Below are 12,970 nucleotides of genomic sequence, written 5' to 3'. Positions count from 1 at the left end.
CAGGAATTTTTATGGAAAATTATTGAAAAAACCAGGAAATTTTTAATGGAAAAAAAGGAATTTTTTAAGCTCCTTTGGAGGATTTTTTTTTCATCTTTTTGGGGAAAAAAAATGGAAAAAAATTTGGAGAATACTGAGAATTCCCTGGAAAATTCTTTTCCATCAATTCCAGCCCAACGTTCTGCTGGAGAGGGGGGAAAAAAATGGGAATTTTCAGGATTAAAATCAGCCCCAAATCCTGATTTTGTTGGAGGAAAATTGAGAATTTCCAACATTTAAATCACTCAACAGATTTTTGGAGGGGAATTATTCCAGGTTTTTTCTCTCTGGAAAAAAAAAAAAAATCCAGAATTTTTTGGGTTAATCCCAAATTTTTCCTGATTTATTTTTCTTTTCCATTTGGAAAAAAAAAATTAAATTTTTCGGATTAATCTCAAGTTTTTTCCTGGTTTTTTTTTTTTTCAATTCCTGACACGGTCAGGGAAAAAAAGGGGAAAAAAACCCTGAGAAATTCTCCCCCCAAAAAATTACCAAAATCCCCCAAAATAATTCCTCAAAATAATGAATTCCCAAAACTAATAAATTCCCCAAAATAATTGGAATTTTAATTTTATAATTAAATGCTATTGTTAAATATTAAGTATTAATAATAATTCACTACACTAATTAAGTGTTATTCTTGTGACTGCTTATAATTATTAATTATTAAATTAGTGGGAGTTTTATAGGATTTTATTATCATATAAAATAATTCCCAAAAATAAATAATTTCCCAATTTTAATTTCCAAAAAAAAAAAACAATCCCCAAAGCTCCCAAAAAATAACTCCTAAAAATAATTCATCCCCCGAAAATAGTTCCCCAAAATTAATTTCCTCAAATCCCCAAAATAATTCCCCCAAAAAATCATTAATTCCCAAAAAATAATCCCCAAAATTAATTAATTCCCAAAAACAATTTCTGACTTTGGTTTTTTTCTCTCTTTTTTTTTCTTTTTCCTTTTTTTTTTGTCCCCTCCCAGAAAAACCCGACAAGGAAAAAAACCCAAATCTCCGACCGTCGCTGGTGCCTCCTGAAAGTGTCCAAAAAACCCAAAATTTCCACCCAAAAAATTGAAATTCCCGCAAAAAAATTCAGAATTTCCAGCAGGAAAAGTCAAAAATATTGAATTTTCAGAGGGATTTCTGTCAGAAGTGGAAAAAATTGAAATTTTGGAGGAATTTTCGAGGAATTCCCAGCAGGAAAAGTAAAAAAAAAAAAAAATCAGAATTTCGAGGAATTTCCAACAGGAAAAATAAAAAAAATATTAGAATTCTGATGAATTTTTGTTGGGGAAAGTCCAAAAATAATTGGAATTTTGGAGGAATTTCTGTTGAGAAAAGTCAAAAAATTGGAATTTTCGAGGAATTTTGGACAAATTTCCAGCGGGAAAAGGAAAAAAAAATGGGATTTTTGAGGAATTTCTGTCAGTAAAAATCAAAAAATGTGGAATTTTCAAGGAATTTTGGAGGAATTTCAGGCAAGAAAAGTCAAAAAAATTTGGAATTTTTGAGGAATTTCCAGTAGGAAAAGTCAAAAAAATTGGATGTTTTGAAGAATTTCTGGCGGGTAAAGTCCAAAAACTGGAATTTTCAAGGAATTTCTGCTGAGTAAAGTCAAAAAATTTGGTGGGGTTTTGGGGTTTTTTTAGGAATTTCAAGCAGGAGAAGTAAAAAAAATTGAAATTTTTGAGGATTTCCAGCAGAAAAAGTCAAAAACTTGGATTTTTTGAAGAATTTCTGGCGGGAAAAGTCCAAAAACTGGAATTTTCGAGGAATTTCTGCTGAGTAAAGTCAAAAAATTTGGTGGGTTTTTTTTTTCTTCCCCTTAGGAATTTCAAGTAGGAGAATTCAAAAAAATGGAAATTTTTGAGGATTTCCAGCAGAAAAAGCCAAAAAATTGGATTTTTTTGGAGAATTTCTGGCGGGAAAAGTCCAAAAACTGGAATTTTCAAGGAATTTCTGCTGAGTAAAGTCAAAAAATTTGGTGGGGTTTTGGGTTTTTTTTAGGAATTTCAAGCCGGAGAAGTCCAAAAAATTTTGGAATTTTTGAGGAATTTTCAAGGAATTTTTGAGGAACTTCAGGCAGGAAAAGTCCAAAAAAAAAAACTCAGAATTTTGGCGGGATTTCTGCTGAGAAAAGTAAAAACAAAACGGGAATTTTGGAGGAATTTCTATTGAGAAAATACCAAAAAATATCAGAATTTCGGAGGGATTTCTGCAGAGAAAAGTCCAAAAATTTGGGATTTTGAGGAATTTCCGTGAGGGAAGAAGAAGGGAGGTGGAATTTGGGGGATTTTGGGGGATTTGGGGGATTTTCAGTAGATTTTCTGGCGGCTGGGCAGGACGGCCTCCCGCAGGAAGGAGAAGATCTGGAGGATCCCGGAGCGTTTCCCCCGTTTGGTTTTGGTGAAATAGTTGGAGACGACGTCGTCTGAGGAGGGGATAAAAAATAAAACTATAAATTATAAAATAGAAATAGAAAAAAAAAAAAATTTTTTTTTGTTTTTTAAAATAGTGATTTCAATGTAGTAATGAGAATTTCAAAGTTAAAAAGTGGTAATTCAAGAAATGAGAGCTAAAATGAAAAGTAGCAATGAACATTAAAAATAAAACAGCGAATAAAAAATAAATAAGAGTGGGAAAATTATTTTAAAATTAAGATTATTTGAATATCAAAATGAAGATAAAAATAGAAGCATAAAAAAATTAAAAAATAAAAGTAAACCTAAAATACATGTAAAAGTAAAAAGGAAGATAAAAATATAAGCATAAAAAAATTAAAATATAAAAATCAACCTAAAATAAACGTAAAAGTAAAAATGAAGATAAAAATATAAACATAAAAAACAACTCAAAAATAAACCTAAAATAAACATAAAAATAAAAAAAAAGCATAAAAATAACAAACTAAAAATAGAAATAAAAGTAAAAGTAAATATACAGACATAAAAATGCAAATTTAAAAATCTAATATAAAAATAGAAATAGAAATAAAAATAAAAATTTAAAAGTAGAAATAAAAATAAAAATTAAAAATAAAAAAAAAGAAATAAACATCAAATAAAAAATAAAAGTAAAACCGAAAAATAAGTAGAAATAAGCACAAAAATAATTAAAAATAAATTCGTAAATAAAAATTAAAATAAAAGCAGAAATAAAATAAAAGTAATAATAAAAATAATTTTAAAAAATTAAAAAATAGAAACAAAAATAAAAATAAATTTAAAAATCAAGTTAAAATAAGAATTAAAATAAAAATAAACATTAAAAAAAAAAAAACACAGAGAATAGGAAATTTCAGAGGGAAAATAAAATAAAAATAGGAAATTCAGGAGAAAAAAAAAAGAGGGGGGAAATTCCACAGAGGGGAAAAAGGGGAAATTCCAGAGGAAAAATAAGAACAGGGCAGGGAAAATTCCAGAGGGATGGGGAGATTGGGGGATTTTGAGAATTGGGCATTCCTGGCTGAGAGCCCAAAAATCCCAAATTGACAGGACATCGAGCGGGATCGGAACGGAACGAGCTTCAAACCCTTTCGCAGCCAATCCCATCCCAACCTCGACTCCAGTCCCATTCCTGCCCCAATCCTGACCCCATCCCATTCCCATCCCATCCCGGCCCCGTTCCCACTGCCACTCCCACTCCTGATCCTGTTCCCAATCCCAGTCCCATCCCACTCCCCACCCCATTTCATCCCCACTCCCGTTCCCATTATCCCGTTCCCGTTATCCTAATCCCATTCCAAATCCCATCCCAATCCTCATCTCAACCCCATTCCTGACCCCAATCCCATTACCCCAATCCCATTATCCCATAACCATCCCATTACCCCATTGCCCCAATCCTGTGATTATCCCGTGACAATCCCATAACAATCCCATCATCCCATACCCAGGCCGCACGGTGGAGGATGTTCTCCCCAGGCCATTACCCCATTATCCTCAAATCCCACAATTATCCCATAATTACCTCAATCCCATTACCCCAATTACCCCACAATTACCCCGTAATTAATTATCCCATAATTAATTATCCCGTAATTAACAATCCCATAATTAATTATCCTCTGGGCTGCACCGTTGAGGGCAGGACGTTCTCCCGGCCCATTATCCCATTACCCCAATCCCACAATTACCCCGATCCCCTAATTAACAATCCCATGATTAATTACCCCCCAATTAACAGTCCCACCTCCGGGCTGCACGGTGGAGGGCAGGACGTTCTCCCCGGCCGACAGGGACACGAAGAAGGCGAAGGGGATCAGCCACAGGCAGAACGTGAAATAGGCCAGGACCTGCAGAAATCCCAACATCCCAATTAATTCCCAAAATTCCAGACAAAATTCCCAAAATTCCAGCAGGAAATCCTGCTGGAAAGCGTGACATTTCAGGCTGAAAATCGTAAAATTCCAACCAGAAATTCCAAAATTACAGATGACATTCCGGAATTCCAGAAGGAATTCCTGAATTTCCAGCCCAGAATTAGAAAATTTCCAACCAGAAATCCCAGAATTTCCACCAGAATACCAGAACTTTCCTGCAGACTTCCCAAAATTCCAGCCAGGAATTACATAAATTCCAGCCCAGAAATCCCAAAATTTCAGAGGAAATCCTGAAATTCCAGGCCAGAATTCCCAAAATTCAGAAAATTCCAGCCCTGAAGTCACAAAATTCCAGAGGAAATCCTAAAATTCCAGCCTGGTATGCCCAAAATTTCCAATGGAATCCCTGGAATTCCAGCCCAGAATTCCCAAACTTCTGCCAAAAATCCCAAAATTCCAGAACAGAATTCCGAAAAATTCCAACCAGAAATCCCAAAATTTCTGCCAGAATACCAGAAGTTTCCTGCAGAATTCCCAAAATTCCAACCTGGAAATCCCAAATTCCAGCCCGAAATTACAAAAACTCCAGTCCAGAATTTCCAAAATTCCGGCCCAGAATTCCCAAAAATCCGGCCCAGAATTCCCAAAAATCCCAGGATTCCAGCCCGGAAATCCTGAAATTTCCAAAATTCAAACCAGAATTCCCAAAATTCCCTGAAGAAATCCCAAAATTCTCATGGGAATTCCCAGAATTCCAGCTGGAAATCCCAAAATTCCAGAAAAAAATCCTGAAATTCCTACTGGAAATCCCAAAACTTGAAATAGAATTCCCAAAAATCCAGTCCGGAAATCCCAAAATTTGTGCTCTAAATTCCCAAAATCCCAGCAGAAATTCCAGCACAGAAATTTCAAAATTCAGATTTTCTATTTTTGGAATTTTTTTTTTTTTTAAGGAATTTGACCCAAAAATTGGGATTTTTTCCAACATTTTCCTGCCTGGGAAAGTGGGGGAAAAAATCCCCAAATTTTCCTCCTAAGGAAGGGGAAAAGTCTCACCTCGGAGAAGAGGAAAAATTCTTCGGCGAAATATTGAAAAGCCAAATAGTGATTGACCACGACCAGCACTGCGGGAGAGAAACGGGATAAAAATGGGGGGGAAATGGGATTTCAATAGGGGAAAAACGGGAATAAAAACAGGAAAAAAACCCCCAAATATCCCAAAAAATTCCCCCCAAAAATCCCCAAAATTTAAAAAAAAAATTCCTCAAAATGTCCCCAAAAACTCCCCAAATCCCCCACAAAGTTCCCCAAAATCCCCCAAAACTCCCCCAAAAAATCCCCCAAAATCCCCAACAGCTCCTAAAAACTCCAAAAAAATTCCTTAAAATTTCTCAAAAAATCCCTCCAAATTTCCCAAAACTCCCCCCAAAACATCCCCAAACCCCACCAAAATTCACAATAATCCCCCAGAAATCCCTAAAAAAAAAAACAAAACCAAAATCCCTCAAAACGCCCTAAAATTTGAAAAAAATTCCCCCCCAAAATATCCAAAAATTTCCAAAAAATTCCCAAAAACTTCAAAAAAAAAAATTTCCCCAAAATTCCCAAAAACTCCCCAAACTCCCCTAAAATGCTCCCCAAAAAAACCCCCAAGACCACCCCAAAACTCCCTAAAATCCCCCCAATAATCCAAAAAACTTCCAAAACCCCCCTTAAAATTTGCCTAAATCCCTCCCAAAAAAATCCAAAAAAATCCCCCAAAATTTAAAAAAAATCCCCCAAACTCACAAAAGCCCCCCAAATTTTCCATAAATCCCCCCAAATTTTCCCCACACCCCAAAAACGCGTGATAAAGACGCGCAGAGCGCCCCCGAGTGCCGCGGGGCGGGGGCTGACCGCAGGAGAGGCCGAAGTTGGGCGAGGTGAGGACGATGCAGGGGAACGTTTGCAGCAGCCCGAAGTGAACCAGGTTGGTGAAGAGCCCCACGGCCACCAGCGACACCGGGAACTGCTCAAACACGTACAGGCCCAGCAGCACCCCCGACGAGAACTGGGGGGAAATATCAAATTTTATCATGGAAAATACAAAATCCCACAATTGGAGCCCAAAATCCCAATGGGAAAACCCCAAATCCCATCCTGGAAACCCCAAATCCCAGCGGGGACACAGGAACTGCTCAAACACAAACAGACCCAGCAGCACCCCCGAGGAGAACTGGGGGGAAATGCCAAAAAATCGGGGGGAGATATTAAATTTTATCATGGAAAACACAAAATCCCACAATTGGAGCCCAAAATCCCAACAGCAAAACCCCAAATCCCATTCTGGAAACCCCAAATCCCACCCTGGAAACCCCAAATCCCAGCGGGGACACGGGAACTGCTAAACACGTACAGGCCCAGCAGCACCCCTGAGGAGAACTGGATAAATTTTTTTTTTAATTATTTTAATTTTTTATAAAATAGGAAATTCTCTCCTAAAAATAAAAACTTCCATCATAAGACCCAAAAATTTCACCATAAAACCCCAAAAATTTTGTCATAAAAACCCCAAATCCCAACCTAAAAACCCCAAGTTCCATCATAAAACCACCAAATTTCACCCTAAAAACTCCAAATCCCATCATAAAACCCCAAATCCCACAGTAAAACCCAAAAATCCCAACTGGAAAACCCCAAATCCCACCCTGGAAACCCCAAATCCCAGCGGGGACACGGGAATTGCTCAAACACGAACAGGCCCAGCAGCACCCCTGAGGAGAACTGGATAAAAATATAAAATGTTGGGGGAAATTGGGTGAAAATACGAAATTCTCTCCTAAAAATAAAAACTTCCATCAGAAAACCCAAAAATTTCACCATAAAACCCCAAAAATTTTGTCATAAAAACCCCAAGTTCCATCATGAAAACCCCAAATTCCATCATAAAACCCCCGAATTTCACCCTAAAAACTCCAAATCCCATCATAAAACCCCAAATCCCACAGTAAAACCCAAAAATCCCACAACTGGAGCCCCAAATCCCACCCTGAAAACCCCAAATCCCAGCGGGGACACGGGAACTGCTCAAACACGTACAGACCCAGCAGCACCCCTGAGGAGAACTGGATAAAAATATAAAATGTTGGGGGAAATTGGGTGAAAATACGAAATTCTGTCCTAAAAATAAAAACTTCCATCATAAACCCCCAAAAATTTCACCATAAACCCCAAAACTTTAATCATTAAAACCCCAAATCCCAACCTAAAAACCCCAAGTTCCATCATGAAGACTCCAAATTCAATCATAAAACCACCAAATTTCACCCTAAAAACTCCAAAATCCCATCATAAAACCCCAAATCCCACAGTAAAACCCAAAAATCCCAACCGGAAAACCCCAAATCCCACAATTGGAGCCCCAAATCCCACCCTGAAAACCCCAAATCCCAGCGGGGACACGGGAATTGCTCAAACACGAACAGGCCCAGCAGCACCCCTGAGGAGAACTGGATAAAAATATAAAATGTTGGGGGAAATTGGGTGAAAATACAAAATTCTGTCCTAAAAATAAAAACTTCCATCAGAAAACCCAAAAATTTCACCATAAAAACCAAAACTTTTGTCATAAAAACCCCAAATCCCAACCTGAAAACCCCAAATCCCAACCTGAAAACACCAAGTTCCATCATAAAACCACCAAATTTCACCCTAAAAACTCCAAATCCCATCATAAAACCCCAAATCCCACATTAAAACCCAAAAATCCCAACTGGAAAACCCCAAATCCCACCCTGAAAACCCCAAATTCCAACGGGGACACAGGAATTGCTCAAACACAAACAGACCCAGCAGCACCCCGAGGAGAACTGGATAAAAATATAAAATGTTGGGGGAAATTGGGTGAAAATACAAAATTCTGTCCTAAAAATAAAAACTTCCATCATAAAACCCAAAAATTTCACCATAAAAGCCCAAAAATTTTGTCATAAAAACCCCAAATCCCAACCTAAAAACCCCAAATCCCAATCTGAAAACCCCACGTTCCATCATGAAAACCCCAAGTTCCATCATAAAACCACCAAATTTCACCCTAAAAATTCCAAATCCCATCATAAAACCCCAAATCCCACATTAAAACCCAAAAATCCCAACTGGAAAACCCCAAATCCCACAGTTGGAGCCCCAAATCCCACCCTGAAAACCCTAAATCCCAGTGGGGACACAGGAATTGCTCAAACATGAACGGGCCCAGCAGCACCTTGAGGAGAACTGAATAAAAACACAAAACATTGGGAAATTTTGGGTTAAAATATTCCATTCTATCATTAAAATATAAGATTCTATCATAAAACCCAAAAATTCCATCGTAAAAACACCAACTTCCACAACTGGAGCCTCAAATTCCACCAGGAAAACTGGGGAAAAACACAAAAAAATGGTAATTAAACCCCAAATTCCAACATAAAAATACCAAATTTCGCAATTAGGGCCCACAATCCCAACCTGAAGACTCCAACTCTCATCAGGAAAAAACACCAAAAAATGGGAAAATGGGGATTAAAACTGAAATTCCGTACTAAAAATAAAATAAAAAAAAATCCACCATAAAATCCCCAAATTCCATCATAAAACCCCCAAATCCCACAACTGGAGCCCAAAACCCCACCAGGAAAACTGGAGGAAAACACCAAAAAAATGCAAAAATTTGGGTCAAAACGGGAATTCCTACCCCAAACCTCACAAATTCTATCCTGCAAACCGAAGATTCCATCCTAAAAACATCAAATTACATCACAGAAACCCCAAATTCCACCCTAAAAACCCCAAATGGCCCCAGGGACGCGGGAACTGCTCACACACGAACAGGCCCAGCAGGATATGTGAGGAGAATTTGGGAAAATATAAAATATTAGGAAATTTTGGGTTAAAATCTAAATTCCTACACTAAAACCACAAAGTTCCAGACTGAGAGAACCAAATTTCATCCTAAAACCTAAAAATTCCATCGTAAAACCACTCAATTCCATAATTGGAGCCTCAAAAATCACCAGGAAAACTGGGGAAAAAACACCCAAAAATGGGGGAAATTGGGTTAAAATGGGAATTTCTACACTAAAAACCAAAAATCTCAACATGAAAACACCAAATTCCACCCAAAAAAAACCACCCAAAATCCCACCAGGAAAACTGAGGAAAAACACCAAAAATTTGGGAAATTTTGAAATATTAAATTTTACCATAAAAAATGCAATATTCCATTATAAAAACACCACATTTCACCATTACAGCCCCAAATTCCGTCATAAAAACCCCAAATTCCATCCTAAAACCACCAAATCCCACATGAAAAACCACAAATCCCAACATTAAAACGTCAAATTCCACCCTAAAAACCCCAAATCCCACAGTTCCAGCCCCAAATCCCACCAGGAAAACTGGGGAAAGAACACCAAGAAATGGGGAAAAAGGGAATTATAATCCCAAATCCCAACCTGAGAGCAACAAATCCCACCCCAAAAAAACCCAAATCCGACCCTGAAAACCCCAAATCCTATCCTAAAAACCCCAAATCCCTACATGGCAACCCCAAATCCCACCTGAGAACTCAAATCCCATCCCAAAAACCCGAAATTCCACCGAGAGTCCTAAAAACCCCAAATCCAACCTTAATGCGCCAAATCCCACCCCCAAGACCCCAAATCTCACCCTGAGAGACCCAAAAACCCCAAATCCCACCATAAAAACCCCAATTCCAACCCGAAAAACCCCAAATCCCACCCCGAGCCCAGGGTTTGGGGGATTTTTAAGGGATTTTTGGGATTTCTGGGGGATTTGGGAGAATTTTATGGGATTTTTGGGGGTTTTTTGTGGGATTTGGGTTGATTTTTGTGGGACTTCTATGATTTGTTCAGTGATTTTGTGGGATTTCTGTGGGGTTTGGAGGATATTTATGGGATTTTTGTGGGATTGAGGGGATTTTTGTGGGGTTTTTGTGGGATTTCTGTGATTCCTGTAATGATTTTTGCAGGATCCCTGTGGGGGTTTTGTGGGCGTTTCTTTTAAATTTTGTCAGATTTTTATAGGATTTTTGTGGGGTTTCTGCAGGATTTCGTGGATTTTTATGGGATTTCTGTGATTTTTGTGAGGATCGGGGGATTTTTTGGAATTTTGGGGGATTTTCATGGGATTTTTGAGATTTTTGTGGGATTTCTATGACTGCTTTAATGATTTTTTATGGGATTTCTGTGGGATTTGGTGGATTTCTTAGATTTTAATGTGTTTTTTTGTGAGAATTTGGGGGGATTTTGGGGGGTTTTTGTGGGAGTTCTGCGCTTTTTCAAATTCTATTTGTGGGATTTCTGTGATTTTTTTTTTTAGTGATTTGTGTGATTTTTATGGGATTTTTATGATTTTTGTGGGATTTTTGTGATTTCTTTCATGATTTTTACAGGATTTTTGTGAGGCTTTTGTGGAATTTCTGTGGGATTATTGGGATTTTTATGGGATTTTTGTGGGATTTCTGTGATTCCTTTAATGATTTTCATTGATTTTCCCGATAATCTGGACCTTCCCAGATTTATCTCAGCATTCCCGGAATTCCCCAGACTGCTCACCCAGATCATGTATTTGATGATCCTCCTGGTGACCACGGTGTACTCCTCGATCAGCTCCGCCAGGTAATAGAGCCCGGCCGCTGGGGGACAGCAGGGACACGGCTGTCACCTGTGTCACCTCCCCAGCGTCACCTCCCCATGTCACCTGCGTCACCCATCACCTGTGTCACCTGTGTCACCTCCCCAGTGTCACCTGTGCCACCTGTCATCTGTGTCATCTCGTCGTGACACCCTGTGTCACCTCCGTCACCTGTGTCACCTCCCCTGTGACATCCCTGGGGACACTCTGAGAGCTCAGGGACACTCAGGGACCCCAGATCTCAGGGACATTCTAAGCCCTTTGGGGACACTCAGGGACCCTCAATCTCAGGGACACTTCACAGGCTTGGGGACACTCAGGAACCCCCAATTTTGGGGACACCTCAGTGTTGGGGTCACTCTGAGCCCTTGGAGACACCAAGAGACTCTCAATCATAGGGACACCCAGAAACCTCAAATCTTGGGGACAATTTAAGGGCTCGGGGACACCCAGGGACCCCAAACCTCGGGGACATCCTGAGGGCTTGGGGACACCCAGGGACCCTCAATCATAGGGACACTTCACGGGCTCGGGGACACCCAGAGACCCCCAAAGCTGGGGACACTGAGCCCTCAGGGACACCCAGGGGCCCCAAACCTTGGGGACACTGAGAGCTTGGGGACACGCAGGCACCTCCAACCCCTGGGACACTCAGTGACCCTAAATCTTGGGGACATTCTGAGGACTTGGGGAAACCCAGAGATTTCAGATCTTGAGGACAATTTAAGGGCTTGGGGACACCCACACACCCCCAACGTTAGGGACACTCTGAGGGCTTGGGGACACCCAAAGACCCTTAATCTCGGGGACACACAGGGACCTCCAGTCTTGGGCACAATTTAAGGGCTCAGGGACACACAGAGATCCCAAATCTCAGGGACACCCAGGGACTTCCAATTCCTGCTGTGATTTAAGGGTTTGGGGACACGCAGGGACCGCCAGTCTCAGGGACACTTCACGGGCTTGGAGACACCCAGAAATCCCCAAAACTCAGGGTCACTCTGAGCCCTTGGGGGGACACCAAGGGACCCCCAATCCTGGGGACACTCCGAGGGCTTGGGGACACTCAGGGACCTCAAATCTTAGGGACACTTCACAGGCTTGGGGATACCCAAAGAACCCAAACCGTGGGGACACTCCGAGGACACACAGAGACGCCAAACTTTGGGGACACTCTGAGAGTTGAGGAACACACAGAGACCCTAAACACTGGGGACACTTTGAGGGCTGGGGGACACCCAGGGACCCCAAACTTTGGGGACACCCTGAGCCCTCAGCACCTCCCAATTCCGGCGGCTCCCTCCTCCCCTCAGCCCTTCTCGCCCTTTAACCCCTTCCAGATATATCGCGACACACCCGGAACGGGCCCAACCCCGTTTTCCCGCGCGCCCCGGGGCGCTCTCACCGATGGCCAAGGTGACAAAAGCCACCTGCACGAGCAGGGACAGCCAGCTGAGCACGTACATGAACCACATGGCGGGGCCGGGCCGCTCCCGGGGCCGCTCCCGGGGCCGCTCCCGGTCCCGCTCCCGCTCCGGGCCCGGCACCGGAACCAACGAGACGCGGGGAAGGGGCGGCACCGGAACCAATGAAACGCGGGAAGGGGCGGCACCGGAACCAATGAAACGCGGGAAGGGGCGGCACCGGAACCAATGAGAGGCGGGACGGGGCGGCACCGGAACCAATGAAACGCGGGAAGGGGCGGCACCGGAACCAATGAGAGGCGAGAAGGGGCGGCCTTTTTTTCCGGCATAGCGCCCCCTGCAGACTCGGAGAACTCCACAGACCCCAAATGTGAGGCGGGCCCTCAAAAGTGTGTGTGGGGACCCCAAAAATGTGTGTGGGGAGCTGAGAATGGGGATGAGATCTTCCACAATCTGTGGGACCATGGAAAATGTATCAAGAGCCCAAATTTCGAAGAAAACCCTAAAATT

The 12,970-nt window shown here is 41.1% G+C and overlaps 1 protein-coding gene across 1 annotated transcript; it reads right to left on the bottom strand.

The window, feature by feature from the left end:
- Positions 1–581: 581 nt before the first annotated feature.
- TEX261 (testis expressed 261) lies at positions 582–12,597 on the bottom strand. The gene is made up of 6 exons (XM_066317519.1): positions 12,442–12,597; positions 10,958–11,037; positions 6,258–6,411; positions 5,418–5,485; positions 4,232–4,334; positions 582–2,471 (listed from the first exon to the last, which is right to left on the bottom strand). Exons 1-6 carry the CDS (start codon positions 12,509–12,511, stop codon positions 2,356–2,358), a joined length of 591 nt encoding a protein of 196 aa, XP_066173616.1. The 5' UTR covers positions 12,512–12,597; the 3' UTR covers positions 582–2,355.
- Between the last annotated feature and the right edge of the window lie 373 nt (positions 12,598–12,970).

The sequence above is a fragment of the Sylvia atricapilla genome, chromosome 4 (genome assembly GCF_009819655.1).
Source record: "Sylvia atricapilla isolate bSylAtr1 chromosome 4, bSylAtr1.pri, whole genome shotgun sequence".
Taxonomy (NCBI): Eukaryota; Metazoa; Chordata; class Aves; order Passeriformes; family Sylviidae; genus Sylvia; species Sylvia atricapilla.
Note: the sequence above shows the minus strand (reverse complement) of the source record. Positions and strands in the feature narration are given on the sequence as shown.

What these genes read in the sequence shown, in the direction of transcription:
- TEX261 (XM_066317519.1), bottom strand. Translation starts at nt 12,511, where the DNA reads ATGTGGTTCATGTACGTGCTCAGCTGGCTGTCCCTGCTCGTGCAGGTG. An exon ending in TCATCAAATACATGATCTGG is followed by an intron (nt 6,412 to 10,957) that starts GTGAGCAGTCTG and finishes ATTTCCCCCCAG; the next exon opens with TTCTCGTCGGGGGTGCTGCT. An exon ending in AATTTTTCCTCTTCTCCGAG is followed by an intron (nt 4,335 to 5,417) that starts GTGAGACTTTTC and finishes GGATTTCTGCAG; the next exon opens with GTCCTGGCCTATTTCACGTT.